We start from the raw sequence: 12,788 nt of genomic DNA, 5'->3' as shown, positions 1-12,788 counted from the left end.
AAAAAAAAAAAAGTATGCAATTAAGAGAATGTATATAAGCCAGAAACAATGGCTCACACCTATAATCTTAGTACTTTGTGGGGAAGATAGCTTGAGGCCATGAGTTCAAGACCAGCCTGTGCAATATAGTGAGTCCCTATCTCTACAAAAAATTTAAAAATTAGCTGGTCCTGGTAGCATGTACTTATAATCCTCACTTTTCTGGAGTCTCAGGCAGGAGGATCACTTGAGCTCAGGAGTTTGAGGTTATAGTGAGTCATGATTGTGACTCTGCACTCCAGCCTGGGTAATAGAGACTCCATTGCCAAAAAAATTAATTAATTAATATATTTGTATATGGATATAATTATTTTGCAATCCGATTATTATTTAAATGTGAATAATCCGAGATTATTTAAATGTGAATTTAAATATTTAAGTGTGAAATGTTGTTTGTTTTTCCCAGAGCACAGGCGGCAAAACCCTGCATTCTTTTCTTTGATGAATTTGAATCCATTGCTCCTCGAAGGGGTCATGATAATACAGGAGTTACAGACCGAGTAGTAAACCAGTTGCTGACTCAGTTGGATGGAGTAGAAGGCTTACAGGGTAATAATTATAAACACAGAAATACACTGTTATAACAAAATTTCACCAGGTTTTAGAAAAAGTGTTCTTTTTTTCCTCCAGGTGTTTACGTATTGGCTGCTACTAGTCGCCCTGACTTGATTGACCCTGCCCTGCTTAGGCCTGGTCGACTAGATAAATGTGTATACTGTCCTCCTCCTGATCAGGTGACAATTTCATATTTAGAGTCCAAAACCCAACAAATGCTACACTCTTTCCTTGTGAACTTTACTTCTGCCAGGTAATAGCAATTGTCCTTAGAAGACCAGCTTTCATAGGCAAAGGCTTCAATCACTGTTTGCTCATAGCATAAAAAGATTCTAAATTAGATGCAAAGCCTTTCTTGCCATTTCCATGCAAATTGAAAACTTTACAATCCTTCCATGTTGGCTAATTGGAAAAAAAGGCAAGAAACCTTGTCCACATTCTATGTTCAAAGATCACACACCCCATTATCCTGTCAAAAAACTCTGATATGAATCAAGCTTATGAACAGTGAGTGTGTGAGCAGGTTTCATAGAGATACAATTTTCAACTGTTTCTAGCCCTGTGTTATTCCAAATCTTGTTTTCAAATTTAGAAACTAATGAATAAATGAATGAAAGAACAGATAAACAAATAAACAAAGGCATAAAGTATCTGAATATATGTCACGTGCATCTGAATATATGTCACATTCATATAATAATTTATTTAAATTTTCCTTTTGAAATATTTTCTTGGCACACTTGCCCAAATCTAGAGAATAAACACTGTCTGAATAAGAATTTTTTTGTACTGAATAGTTAAGAGTGTTGATTTTCATTCATTTTACTACATCAGTTCTTTCTGTTAAGGAAAAATTTCCAAGGAAGATAAATAATAGACTGGTGGTAACTTTCTCAGCTTAGTTGTAAAGTTTATTAGATATAGAAAGTTAATTTATGGCTCGGCGCCTGTGGCTCAAGCGGCTAAGGCGCCAGCCACATACACCTAAGGTGGTGGGTTCGAATCCCCAGCCTGGGCCCGCCAAACAACAATAATAATGGCTACAACCAAAAAATGGCCAGGCGCTGTGGCAGGCGCCTGTAGTCCCAGCTACTTGGGAGGCTGAGGCGGGAGACTCGCTTGAGCCCAGGAGTTGGAGGTTGCTGTGAGCGTGATGCCATGGCACTCTACCCAGGGGGACAGCTTGAGGCTCCGTCTCAAAAAAAAAAAAGAAAATTAATTTATTAGAAAAAAATCATAAACTATGCAGTTGAAGATAGTACTTAATTTTATTTTTTAATTAGTCAGGTTTTTTCCCTTCAGGTGTCACGTCTTGAAATACTGAACATTCTCAGTGACTCTCTGCCTCTGGCAGATGACGTTGACCTTCAGCATGTGGCATCAGTAACTGACTCCTTCACAGGAGCCGACCTGAAAGCTCTCCTTTACAATGCCCAGTTAGAGGCCTTACATGGACGGCTGCTCTCCTGTGGACTCCAGGTAAGTTATATGACAAGATTGTTATTATGACATTTTATGAGTGTCAAAATTTCAACCTTAAAAAAATACTACTTTTGGGCAGCACCTATGCCTCAATGAGTAAGGCACCAGCCCCATATACCGAGGGTGGTGGGTTCAAACAAAAAATAGCTGGGTGTCGTGGTGGGCACCTATAGTCCCAGCTACTCGGGAGGCTGAGACAAGAGAATCACCTAAGCCCAAGAGCTGGAGGTTGCTGTGAGCTGTGACGCCACGAGGGCGATGGAGTGAGACTCTGTCTCTAAAAAAAGAATACTACTTTTAACAACTTTGAGAAACTATATAAAAATTAAAGTTAGGTGGGTACAGTGGCTAATGCTTATAATCCTGGCACTTTGGGAGGCTGCAGTGGAAGATGCTTGAGCCTGGGAGTTGATGCCTATAGCAGTGAGCTATGAAGATGCCACTGCACTCAAGCCCAGGCAATAGAATAAGACCCTGTCTCAAATAAAAAGAAAACTTTAAATTTCCCATTAGTTGAATGTTCCATAGTTGGAATATGGATTTTTAAGAGAATTGATAATTATGACGAGTTTGATGTCTGTTTCTTTAATATTACCTCGATATTGGCAAAATTATGTTGATATTTGAAGGGATATTATTTAATTTAGGATATATCCTCATTATTCTTCAGTTTTTTTGTTTTTTGGGTTTTTTTCCTGGCCAGGGTCAGGTTTGAACCAGCCACCTCCAGTATATGGGGTCAGCGCCCTACTCCTTTGAGCCACAGGCACTGCCCCCTCATCATTCTTTAATTACTTCCTTATAAGATACAATAAGAGGCTCTTGGTTTATCTTGTACTTTCTGTACCCCAACCTTAGGATCAGCTTTTTCTCTAAAGATGGCTATTTTGATTTTAATATTTATAGTGTATAATTTGAACTCTGTTACACTGTAGCCTTTAACATATGTTTTCTAGGAACTATCTTTCTGCTTACTCCTCTTCCTCACATTCATTTTATTTTATTTTTATCTTTTTTTAGAGACAGAGTCTCACTTTGTTGCCCTTGGTAGAGTGCTGTAGCGTCACAGCTCACAGCAACCTCCAGCTCTTGGGCTTAGGTGATTCTTTTGCCTCAGCCTCCTGAGTAGCTGGGACTACAGGCGCCTACCACAACACCCAACTATTTTGTTGTTGTTGTTGCAGTTTGGCCTGGGCCGGGTTCAAATCCTCCACCCTCAGTTTATGGGGCCAGCATCCTACTCACTGAGCCACAGGCACCACCCAGTATTCTTATCTTTTTATTTTTTGAGATAGGGTCTTCCTTTGTTGCCCAGGCTAGAGTGCAGTGCTATTATCACAGCTCATTGCAACCTCAAACTCCTGGGTTCAAGTGATTCTCTTGCCTCAGTCTCCTGTGTATCTGGGACTATAAGTGCCCACCATAATGCCAGCTAATTTTTCTACTTTTGGTAGAGACAGGGATCTCACTCTTGCTCAATCTGGTCTCAAACTCCTTGGCTCAAGTGATTCTCTTGCCTTAGACTTCTGAGTATCTGGGACTATAAATACCCTCCACAACACCCAGCTGATTTTTCTATTTTTAGTAGAGTCAAGGTCCCGCTCTGGCTCAGGCTGGTCTTGAACTCCTGGGCTAAGCAATCCTCCCTTTTCAGCCCCCAGAGTGCTAGGATTACAGGCATGACCACCACACCTAGGCTGTCTCAAATTTTGTTGAAGATGTTTATAAGGCCTAAACTTTCTAGATCAGACGCTCCCAAGTTTTTGCTATTTATTTTGTCTGGCTATTGAAGTTATTTTTTTCCTTGTTTGTAGAGCACTCTATAATGAGAATGTACTCTATGACGTGCTCTATTCATCAATTTGGAGTAGAAAAGTATGAACTAAAAGGCACAGGTGTGAAAGTGAAATCTAGAGGTCTGAGTCCTAGCTTTGTGAGCAGACTTTCTGGGGAGAATGGTTAGCAAATTATCTATACTTTCCATCTTGTCTCCCCTTATTTATTTATTTTTTTCAGACACTCTCACTATATCACCCTTGGTAGAGTGCAGTGGCATTACAGCTCTCAGCAACCTCCAACACTTGGGCTTAAGCAATTCTCTTGCCTCAGCCTCCCAAGTAGCTTGGGACTACAGGCACCCACCACAGTACCTGGCTATTTTTTATTGCAGTTACCATTGTGGTTTAGCTGGACTGGGTTGGGTTTGGCTTAGTGTATGTGGCTGGTACCACAATCACTATGCTATGAACACCAAGCCTGTCTCTCCTTATTTTAATAGTTAAATTTTTACTGTGTGCCTCAAAACCACTAGAGAATTAATCAGAGTTTTTTGAAAATGCGTTGAGTCTCCTTGTATTGCTCTGTTAGAATGGTGTCTATGGGTGTCTATGTTTATTATTTATTTCTGAGTTGTGAATTATCGTGATCTTTAAGCTAATTGTCCTTTTCCATATTTTAGGATGGAAGTTCCAGCTCTGATAGCGACCTAAGCCTGTCTTCAATGGTCTTTCTTAACCACAGCAGTGGCTCTGATGACTCAGCGGGAGATGGAGAATGTGGCTTAGATCAGTCCCTTGTTTCTCTAGAGATGTCTGAGATCCTTCCAGAGGAATCAAAATTCAATATGTACCGACTCTACTTTGGCAGCTCTTACGAGTCAGAAGTTGGAAATGGAACCTCTTCAGATTTGGTATCTTGTGCAGTCATCATTACACAGTTCAGAAGTAAAAAGCTGTATGTTGGTGTAAAGTTGGACAGTGGTTCACTGTTACTTCATTGCTACATATAACAGTTTTACATATATTTAGTTATTTTTTTTTTTTTTTGGTTTTCATACATTTACTTTATTGAGTCAGGTTTTAAAAATATAAAAGTGATTTATTTTTATTCCCAAGAATAGTGAGGTAGTGCTTCAATTCTAGTTTTTAATTCTGTTTTCTTTGTTTTTGAGACAGAGTCTCACTATGTCACCCTGGGTAAAGTGCTGTGGCATCACAACTCATAGCAACCTCCAGCTCCTGGGTTTAGGTGATTCTCCTGCCTCAGCCTCCCGAGTAGCTGGGACTACAGGCACTCGCCACAACACCCAGCTATTTTTTTGTTGCAGTTTGGCCAGGCTGGGTTTGAACCCAACACCCTCGGTATGTGGGGCCGGCACCCTACTCACTGAGCCACAGGCACCACTCTTAATTCTGTTTTCTATTTCTTAATTTCTATCTAGAAATGTTCTGGAACCTTAGTATAACTTTATTTACTGAAAACTAAGAGTAAGGCACATTTTGAATCTATCCTTGGGCATTAGTGTGCTGCATTTAAATAACAGCAAAAAATCAAAACCTATGTTAATAGTAGTTTTCATTTTGGTTCTATAGCATAGATACCAGTGAACCTTTGTAGAATATGAACGTTTAAACTTTATTAATTTCAGTTCATTGAAATCTGAACTGTGTTAAGGTTTTATTGCTTAAAATTGTTTGTTTTAATCTTTGGTAAACACATAGTTTTTCTCTCTCTCTCCTTTTCTACCCCCCATCCCCCACTCCCGCCTGTCTTCCTTCTTTCTTTACTGTAATTAACTACACAGAGCTCACAATGTCTTTCTGCACCAAGTTCCATGACTCAAGATTTGCCTGGAGCTCCAGGGAAAGATCAGTTGTTTTCACAGCCTTCGATGTTAAGGACAGCTTCACAAGAGGGCCACCAAGAACTCACACAGGAACAAAGAGATCAACTGAGGGCAGATATCAGTGTCATCAAAGGCAGATACCGGAGCCAAAGTGGAGTATGACTGTTTTTCTCTACCATTATAATTGTTGAAACTTTAAAATTGTTGTTATTTTTTATATGTATTTCTTTGATTTGTAAAAGATATGTTATTTATAAAAAAAGGGACTGAAACACACTGACTCAGTCAAACTGTTGTTCATTTCCTTGCTTTTAATTTTTAGTTACCCTATGAGAGAGGAAATGTACTGACTCTTGAAAAAGCTGCTACTTTTTGCATTAGAGCCCTGTGTTAACTTTCTACTAATTTCTTTTTTCATTTAAGGGGGATGAATCCCTTAACCAACCAGGACCAATTAAAACCAGTCTAGCTATTAGCCAGTCACACTTAATGACTGCACTCAGTCACACGAGACCATCCATTAGTGAAGACGACTGGAAGAATCTGACTGAACTGTAAGTAACAGATTCTGATTTGGAGGTGACATAGTTATTCACATAAGCCTTTAAAATTGTTTTGTTGTTGTTGTTGTTTTGAGACCAAGTCTCACTGTATCACCCTCGGTGGAGTGCCATGGCATCACAGCTCACAGAAACCTCCAACTCTTGGGCTTAAGTGATTCTCTTGCCCAGCCTCCCAAGTAGCTGGGACTATAGGCACCCACCGCAGTGCCCGGCTATTTTTTTGTTGCAGTTGTCATTGCTGTTTAGCTGGCCTGGGCTGGGTTTGAACCCACCAACTTCAATGTACATGGCTGGCACTGTAACCACTGTGCTACAGGCACTGAATCTAAAATTGTTTTTTAAAATAAAGAATAATATTTTGACTATTTTAAAAGCAAATTTAAAAGACATGTAGTAGCTATGCGTTAAACACCCAAAACTTAAGGAGTGCAGAAGTAAAAATTGAATTTCCATTAACCAATTAATTTGCTTGTCTGAATTATTTATGATAGGCTAATTTAATGTTAGCAACTTTTTTCTTCTAATTAAAAAACATTTTTTTTTTAAGAGACAGCACTTACTCTGTGGCCCAGGCTAAAGTGCAGTAGTATCAGGATCATAGCGCACATAACCTTGAACTCCTGCCTCAGCCTCCAGAGTAGCTGGGAAGCCCAGCCAGTCTTTTCCATATTTTGTAGAGACGGTGCTTGCTTGCTATGTTGGCCAGGCTGGTCTTGAACTCTGGATCTCATGCCATCATCCCTCTTTGACCTCCCAAACTGATGGGATTATAAGCATGGGCCATTGCACCCAGCCTAATGTTAATCAACTTTGAAGAGATAAGAAAAGGGGGAAATTATATAGTTTGCAAAATTTATAATTAAAAATATGCCTGTTTTGCCTTCTAAATAATCTATATTTTGTTAATCTCAAGAACATTTAAATACATTCAGATCTGTTCACTGGTGGACCATGTTTAGTACACATTTCTGTTACGGGCTTCTTGCAGTTGACTCTTGGGTCCTCTGTGAACCTGAGACCCATAGACTTGGAACCATTCTAGGTCAGTGATTCATTATAACTCAATTTAAGAAATGTTTATTCCTGGTATTTAGACGCTACAACCCTTTCTTATTTAATTTTTCAGTACCTTGGGGGGATGTGTGTGTGTGTTTACATATATCAGTAATATATACTTACTGTAGAAAAATCAGAAAACAATGGCCAAACAAAGGAAACAAATTTCCCTTAACTCTACTGCTTTCTTTTTTTTTTTTTTTTGAGACAGAGCCTCAAGCTGTCGCCCTGGATAGAATGCTGTGCCATCACAGCTCACAGCAACCTCCAAATCCTGGGCTTAAGCGATTCTCTTGCCTCAGCCTCCCAAGTAGCTAAGACTACAGGTGCCTGCCACAATGCCCAGCTATTTTTTGGTTGTAATTGTCATTGTTGTTTGGCAGGCCTAGGCTAGATATGAACCCACCAGCTCTGGTGTATGCCTGGCGCCTTAGCCACTTAAGCTACACGTGCCGAGCCAACCCCACTACTTTCAAAAGCATATTTCTTTGTATTTTTTCTACTAAAATAATAACACTCTGCACACATTACTATATAACAGTCCCACTTTTATCTACCCATATACATCTTAAACATTCTTATACATATACATATATACACACATCTTAAACATATAAGACTTTTGTTGTTGTAGATATCATTGTTGTTTACCTGGCCCCAGCTGGGTTCGAACCTGCCTCTGGTTATATGTGGCCAGAGCTGTAACCACTGTATTGTAGGCACCAAGCCATGACTTTTTTATTGTTTTTTTTTTTAGAGACAAAGTTTAACTTTGCCACCCTCGGTAGAGTACTAATGGTGTCATAGCTCCCAGCAACCTCAAACTCTTAGGTTCAAGCAGTCCTCTTGCCGCAGCCTCCCAAGAAGCTGGGACTATAGATGCCCGCCCACAATGCCTGGCTATTTTTAAATACAGGGTCTCTCAGGCTGGTCTCGAATTCCTGAGCTCAGGCAATCCACCTGCCTCGGCCTCCCAGAGTGCTAGGGTTACAGGTGTGAGCCACTGTGCCCAATCTCTTTTATATTTAAAATATGAAACGTACTTTATTGTTCTTCATTGTCATTTCATAGATTAAATATGCTACAATATCAATTTTTGGACATTCAAATTATTTCCAGGCTTTCATTATTTATAAGCAATGTAGTAATGAACATTCTTGTAGCTAAATGTTTTACATATCCTTAATTTTTTCCCTGGGTTGGAGATAGAATTGTTGTATTATAGAGTACTCACCTATTTTAAGGCTTTTAAAATGTGTTGCCATACTTCCTCAGAGCACAGTACAATATATATTTAAACAGCAGTATGAGTGCCAGTGCTGCTGCACCCTCCCTGGCACTGATTGTTGCAATGTTTTCTTGAACCTGTCCCATTTGATTGGAGAAAAATTTTTATCTTGTCTATTTATATTTCTTTTATTAAAACTAGATGGAAGTTTTATATATATATATATATATATATTTTTTTTTTTTTTTTTTTAATTGAGACAGAGTCTCGCTACATCACCCTTGGTAGAGTGCTGTGATGTCACTGCTCACAGAAACTTCAAACTCCTGGGCTCAAGCCATTCTCTTGCCTTAGCCTCCCAAGTAGCTGGGACTATAGGCACCTGCCACAATGCCCAGCTATTTTTTTGTGCGTTAGCAGGCCCAGGCTGGGTTTGAACGTACCGGTCCTGATGCATGTGGCCAGTGCCCTACCCACTGAGTTATGGGCGCTGCCCTGAAGAAGTTATAATTTTTAATATTATTCATTGTTATTTGTATTTTGTCTTTTCTAACTTGTTTCTTCAGCCCTTTTGCTCCTTCTTCTATTGGAGGGCAACTTAAGAAACTTTATTTGTAAAAATTTCCATTATAAGAACTTTTTTCTAATTGGTTATACTTTCCTTTCATTCTTAAAATATAATTTTATTTACAAACAATCCATTATATTTTGTAATTATAACATTAACATATATTAAATGCTATCTCTCTTACCTTTTTTAAGGTATGAAAGCTTTCAAAATCCAAAGAAGAGAAAAAATCAAAGTGGAACAATGTTTCGACCTGGACAGAAAGTAACTTTAGCATAAAATACACTTCTGAATTCTGTAGGGGGGAAGAAGATGGGTTTTCTCTACATTATAATGGTAAAAATGGTGTCTGTAAATTTCTTTTTGATTTAACAAATTTGGTTCATCTGTAAAATCACAAATTGGTCAATTTACTGTGATGATGTAATGATCAGGATTATTTAAGATTAATACTATAGAATGAAGTTTGTATATTTGTAACAGATTCTGTATTTTATTTCCTATAAATCTATGTTGAACTGAAATAATGTTGGCCAAATGGTAACACTAATTTATTTCTCCTTTGAAGGAAAGACAATAGAAAATGTAATTAAGTAAATTTCTTGGAACTCACAGTTGCATATTCAACATCTTTGTAGCATTTAACAGATTTTATGCTTAGCAACTTCTTGACTGCTTTGGAAAACATCTAATTCCTACTGATCCAATTATCTGTTCTTATCATATCAGAAAATGGAAAATGTACAATTCAAATGAATTTAATTATCCCCTCAACCAGAAAAGACCTCACATCCCCCTAATATGCTACATCTAGCTCCAAATCCAGTCCTCTCCTGGTTCTAGCAGGATTTTATCTTGATATTCTCTAATCTGTGAATTAAATTGTAAAGTCAGCCACCATCAGTACAAACTGTGTATCTAATAACTAACTTTGTGGTAACAAGGTAAAGGAAAAGAGAAAAAGAGAAAGTTAATTAAAATATACACATAAATACATAAGACAGAGATGAAGGATATCTAGTTAGTGACCCTTACCTCTTCTGCAGGAAATACGAGGCCATAGTTGTTATTTTTATTTCTCTATAATAACTTATTCCATGTTCCTCTGGCTTCAACCATTGCATCACTGGATTGGAGAACTTTTCCAAGTGGGATTGCCTGAAACCTTCCTCCCATCTGACCCATCGGTAGGCCTGTCTGTCTACGGTTGCATTTCTGTTAAATATGCTCATTGGCCAATATAGTCCACAAGGTTCTAGCTATACTTTCCCCATACATACCCCACTGTTATGTCAACTCTGTATTCCTTTATTAGAATCAGTTTACTCAGCCAGCATCATACCCCTCCCCCTCCCAAATCATTGGCGTTACTGCTATGTTCCCTAGTAGAACCATTCCTTCTTTGGTTACCTCCAAACCAGCAAAGCCCAGAATCACAGGGGATGGAAGCAAAGATTTTGTGGTGTAAAACTGAGAAGTGCTGTCCACCTTTGCACTTTGGTTCTCAGATCCTTGATTTGGGCTTTGTCCTTGCTTCACAGCATGTACTAGATACACTGTGTCTTGTAGAGCAGTGCCTGGGCCTCAGAAAGTTGTCTCCCCAAAAGTCCAGCTATTTCAGGTTGACAGGTGTTTATATTGGTGAGTTTCATAGGTAGTGACCGCCTTACTCTTGTCGCTGTAAAGTGAGTTTCACATTCAAAGTAGTGTCATAACACTGTAAAAGCATAACATAAAAGCATTTAGTAAGTCCATGAAAGGTATTCATGGACAGACAAAGAAACTATAATTCCAGTATATGTCCCCTTTGCAGAGGACGAATTGCTGCCTCTTCCGTGATAGAAGGGGGTCAGATGTAACCAACCTGCTGCCAGGCTCCACCCCCAGCCGGGGTGTCTAGCCTTTTGGCTTCTCTGCACCACATTGGAAGAAGAGTTGTCTTGGACCACACATTAAATAAACAAACATGAAGGAAAGCTGACGAGCAAAAATATAAAAGCTCCATGCATAATTTTTGTGATATCCACCACCACAGATAAGGGAAAAAGTCCTCACATAATCCTCATGTGGCCTATGGCTGCAGTTGAACACCCATGGTTGGGTCCCTGCTGCTGATAAGCAAGGTGTCAGGATAGCCAGGCAGCCGGGTCAGCCATGCTGAGGGTACGTCCACATTGTGGAGGCCACAAAGGGACTCCCCATCCCTGCCAGCTGGGCCACTTTGTGTATGAGTCTAGGAAACAAGCACCAGGTGGCTGGAAGAAAAGCTGATTAACATTCATAGTTAGGTCATCTAGACCACCTGATTATTAAAAGCACTAGGACTTTTAACTGAGCCTTCACATAGGACACAAGTGTTCCTCCTCCATGAGCCCATCCCAAGAACTCACAGCCTTTCCCCAGACCTCACAGCCAACTGCGCTCTTTCCAAATTTCTGACCATCTGGTTATTAGCCACTATCTGCACTATTATATCAGCCACTTCTTCCTCCTGATAAAATGGAAGAGATATGTAGCTCAAAAATCCTGGTCCCTTGGAAGATTCCCTATCTCCACTGTTTGCCAAGATAGCAGTAATGCTTTCACTCTGAAATGTAGGTCACAGGGTAATTCTGGGTCTCCAGGAACTGGTGTTAGTTCTTGTCTCTGACGAGTCCTGGGATGGGTGGTTATGTGAGTGGCCTTGGCTCCTTTGGGGAAGACTTAGAGAAAAGAAGGTTTATGGCAAGAACTTACAGTATTACTGCAGGGCTTTTTCCCTGAGATACCTGGTTTCTTCATTCTTGGTCTGACCGAGGCCTGAAAATTGGGTCCAAAGCTATGACTATATTGTGATGACTCAAATCAGGCATGCATTTCAGTGTAGAGAAGACATCCCCTGAAAATAAGCCCTTGTGTGTCTTCTTGAGAAAAAATAAATATAAGACAGTGTCTTATTTGGGGGGAAACATGGTAGTAACAGGAAGACTTTTTTTTTTTTTTTTTTTGAGATGGAGTCTGACTTTGTCACCCTCTGTAGAGTGCCATGGTGTCATAGCTCACACTCAAACTCCTGGGTTCAAGTGATTCTCTTGCCTTAGCCTCCCAAGTAGCCCCCACCACCAGGCCTGGCTAGTTTTTTTTTTTGTTGTTGCAGTTTTTGGCTGGGGCTGGGTTTGAACCCACCACCTCCAGCATATGGGGCCTGCGCCCTACTCCTTTGAGCCACAGGCACCACCCTTGGCTAGTTTTTTCTATTTAGTAGAGACGGGGTCTCACTCTTGCTCAGGCTGGTCTCAAACTCCTGAGCTCAAGCAATCCACCCACCTTGGCCTCCCAGAGTGCTGGGATTATAGGCGTGAGCCACCTCACCTGGCCAAGACATTTTTCTTTTTTAATTTCAGATTAATATGAGGGTACAAATGATTAGGTTACATCATTTACATTTCTAAGGTAACAGGAAGACTTGTAAATTGTAGGAATCAAGTAGGATCCTTGCTCAAGTACAGTATTATGTTGTTAAGGACACCACACTTATGCAGCACTGAAGATGCCTGCAGTTCAGACCATGGTAAATAACCTGCTGGCTTTACTGCTGGTCGTGGTAGCCACAGCTACTTGGCCTTTAACATGCCAGCCCGACCTCTGCCACCCCACTATGATTAGCCCATTCCTTTTGCAGCATCTCCCATG

At 39.9% G+C, this 12,788-nt stretch overlaps 1 protein-coding gene across 1 annotated transcript in view; it reads left to right on the top strand.

Moving 5' to 3' along the window:
• PEX1 (peroxisomal biogenesis factor 1) overlaps window positions 1-10,013 on the top strand; it is a 41,700-nt gene extending 31,687 nt beyond the window's left edge. Inside the window, exons 18-24 of the mRNA XM_003782663.3 lie at window positions 446-588; window positions 670-773; window positions 1,897-2,073; window positions 4,535-4,765; window positions 5,660-5,857; window positions 6,125-6,255; window positions 9,311-10,013. Of these exons, the coding sequence (XP_003782711.1) occupies window positions 446-588; window positions 670-773; window positions 1,897-2,073; window positions 4,535-4,765; window positions 5,660-5,857; window positions 6,125-6,255; window positions 9,311-9,395 (1,069 nt within the window). The 3' untranslated portion in view covers window positions 9,396-10,013. The remainder of the gene's footprint in view (window positions 1-445; window positions 589-669; window positions 774-1,896; window positions 2,074-4,534; window positions 4,766-5,659; window positions 5,858-6,124; window positions 6,256-9,310) is intronic.
• Window positions 10,014-12,788: the final 2,775 nt, after the last annotated feature.

Source organism: Otolemur garnettii, unplaced genomic scaffold (assembly GCF_000181295.1).
Source record: "Otolemur garnettii isolate 467f Iridium unplaced genomic scaffold, OtoGar3 scaffold00005, whole genome shotgun sequence".
NCBI classification, from domain to species: Eukaryota; Metazoa; Chordata; class Mammalia; order Primates; family Galagidae; genus Otolemur; species Otolemur garnettii.
This window is presented reverse-complemented; position numbering and strand designations above follow the sequence as displayed.